We start from the raw sequence: 1,909 nt of genomic DNA, 5'->3' as shown, positions 1-1,909 counted from the left end.
TACCAACGTAATGGCAATAAAACTGGAAGGACGCGGGGCCGACGACGCGGGGCGAGGTGGCGGCTGGCGGCGAGGGGGGCTGGCGGCCGCTCCTCCTCCAGGGCCTTGTGGTCCATGTCCCCGCGCGCACAGCATCCACCCCGGGGAGAGGAGGGAGGGGGGGGGGGTGGAGGGTACGGGGGGCCCCTTCCGACGGGACGGGTCGGACCCCGGGGGGGGCCTAGGTACCCGGCGCGCCGGCTCTGCGGTGCCAGACAGTAGGCAGGTCGGGAGGCTCTCGCACGCGCTCCGGTCTTGTGTGCAGCCTGTTCGCAGACATGGGTGAGTAGTACTCAGGCCGCGGGGGGTCGCGTCTCCACAAACTCCCTCACATTGCAGTTTGCGTTTTCTTTTGTTGTTTTTTTTTTCTCCAAATTAATTACAATTTTTTGTTTTGTTATGCGGTTGGAGTATTTTTCCCCCTCGTGTGTTACTGTTGTTTACTGTTGTTTTCAAACTTACGTTCCTAAAGCGAGTCCGATGATAAATCGGTAACCGATATTTTCGGCTCGGTATTTTCTCTACGTCGGGGGGGGGGGGGCGTGTAATTTTTTCATAGATACAAAAAAAATACGACAAAGAAATGAGACTATGCTTATTTAGCAAACTTCAGATCAATCAAACTTGCCTCGCTTCCTATGAATGGCGTGTCCCCAGGCCAGCAAAAAGCAAAACCACAGGAACTTATTTTGTGTTGGGGAGACGAGTTGGTGGAGGAAGTGTGTTACGGGGTTTATTTGGACAATATGAATAGCGACGCCAAACGAAAAAGACCACCTGTCTCGTGCGGTGTAGACTCACCAGAACGTGTAGCGCAACGGACGCAAATACAGGAAACCCAAAGTGTCCGCGAGTGTCGCAGGCTTGTAGGCGTGCGCGTTTTACACTTGTACACCTTTTGTACACGCTTTTAGGTAACAGTTGGTGAAAATCCCAAAGGAAAATTCGCTCACACTCCCAAATGCGCGACGTTCACCAACACGTCTGCAGTGTGTTAAACACCCGGTATATATATCCCGATCTCGTTTGGCGCGTGCAATATAAGTTGCCTCGCGCGCAGTGTGCGTCGTGCCTCGTCGTGAGCAGTTCGCAAAGTGATTCAGCGAAGCAATCTCCGGCCTATCCCGGCCCGGGCCGGCTGCAATCCCCACGTGACGGGGCCGCATGTGACAAGAAGTGCACCCCAGCGCACCCCAGACAGGATGCCATTGCCGTAGGGGTCGAGAGAATCCCTCATACAAGTAGGATATTTACCACTCTGCTCGAGGCGACTTTATAAACCATGCTACTTCCGATCCTTTGTGACGACGGGATATACGCTTTTGTGCAAAATTACAACCGCACCTATAACCGTTCTTTAAAATGTTTTTGTGCAAAGTTGAACCTACGTTTTTCGTTTTAGACCTAAGTTGAGTGTGAAAAATTTCGTCCACACGAATGCACAATGTTCCAAACATCACAGAAATGTATGCAAAAACCATTGCTTTCTTAAACTTGTAAAAGTAAAATCCAATTGGTGTGAATGGGCAAGTGCTCACTGTAGGGCTGCTCACTTGCAAGTGTTTACCGGTTGAACACGTCTTGGTTGATTTATCTCTGTATACAAAGAGTGTGTCGGGTGTTTTTTTTTTGTAAGTAAATTTTTGATGTTAACTGTGATGTAAGAAAAAGTCGTGGGTTAACGGGAAAAATTTTCACAGCGTGTGTTGTGAAATTATAATTTCAATTTACAAGCAACCCGCTTCGACTTGGGATTGATCGACAAGCAAGAATGTGGCTGTCACAAATTTACAGCATACTTTCTGAATAAAAATTACGACAAATGTTGTAATTTTACGACGATATTTTTCGAAGTGTTGTAAACCCTCCC

General features: G+C 48.9%; 1 protein-coding gene across 1 annotated transcript in view; it reads left to right on the top strand.

Annotated features, from left to right (window-relative positions):
* Window positions 1–241: 241 nt before the first annotated feature.
* The window catches only part of LOC127749180 (peptidase inhibitor 16-like), a 50,645-nt gene continuing 48,977 nt past the window's right edge, over window positions 242–1,909 (top strand). Inside the window, exon 1 of the mRNA XM_052266338.1 lies at window positions 242–321. Coding sequence (XP_052122298.1) covers window positions 318–321 — 4 coding nt within the window. The 5' untranslated portion in view covers window positions 242–317. The remainder of the gene's footprint in view (window positions 322–1,909) is intronic.

This window comes from Frankliniella occidentalis, unplaced genomic scaffold (genome assembly GCF_000697945.3).
Source record: "Frankliniella occidentalis isolate FOCC.00 unplaced genomic scaffold, Focc_3.1 Scaffold37, whole genome shotgun sequence".
NCBI classification, from domain to species: Eukaryota; Metazoa; Arthropoda; class Insecta; order Thysanoptera; family Thripidae; genus Frankliniella; species Frankliniella occidentalis.
Note: the sequence above shows the minus strand (reverse complement) of the source record. Positions and strands in the feature narration are given on the sequence as shown.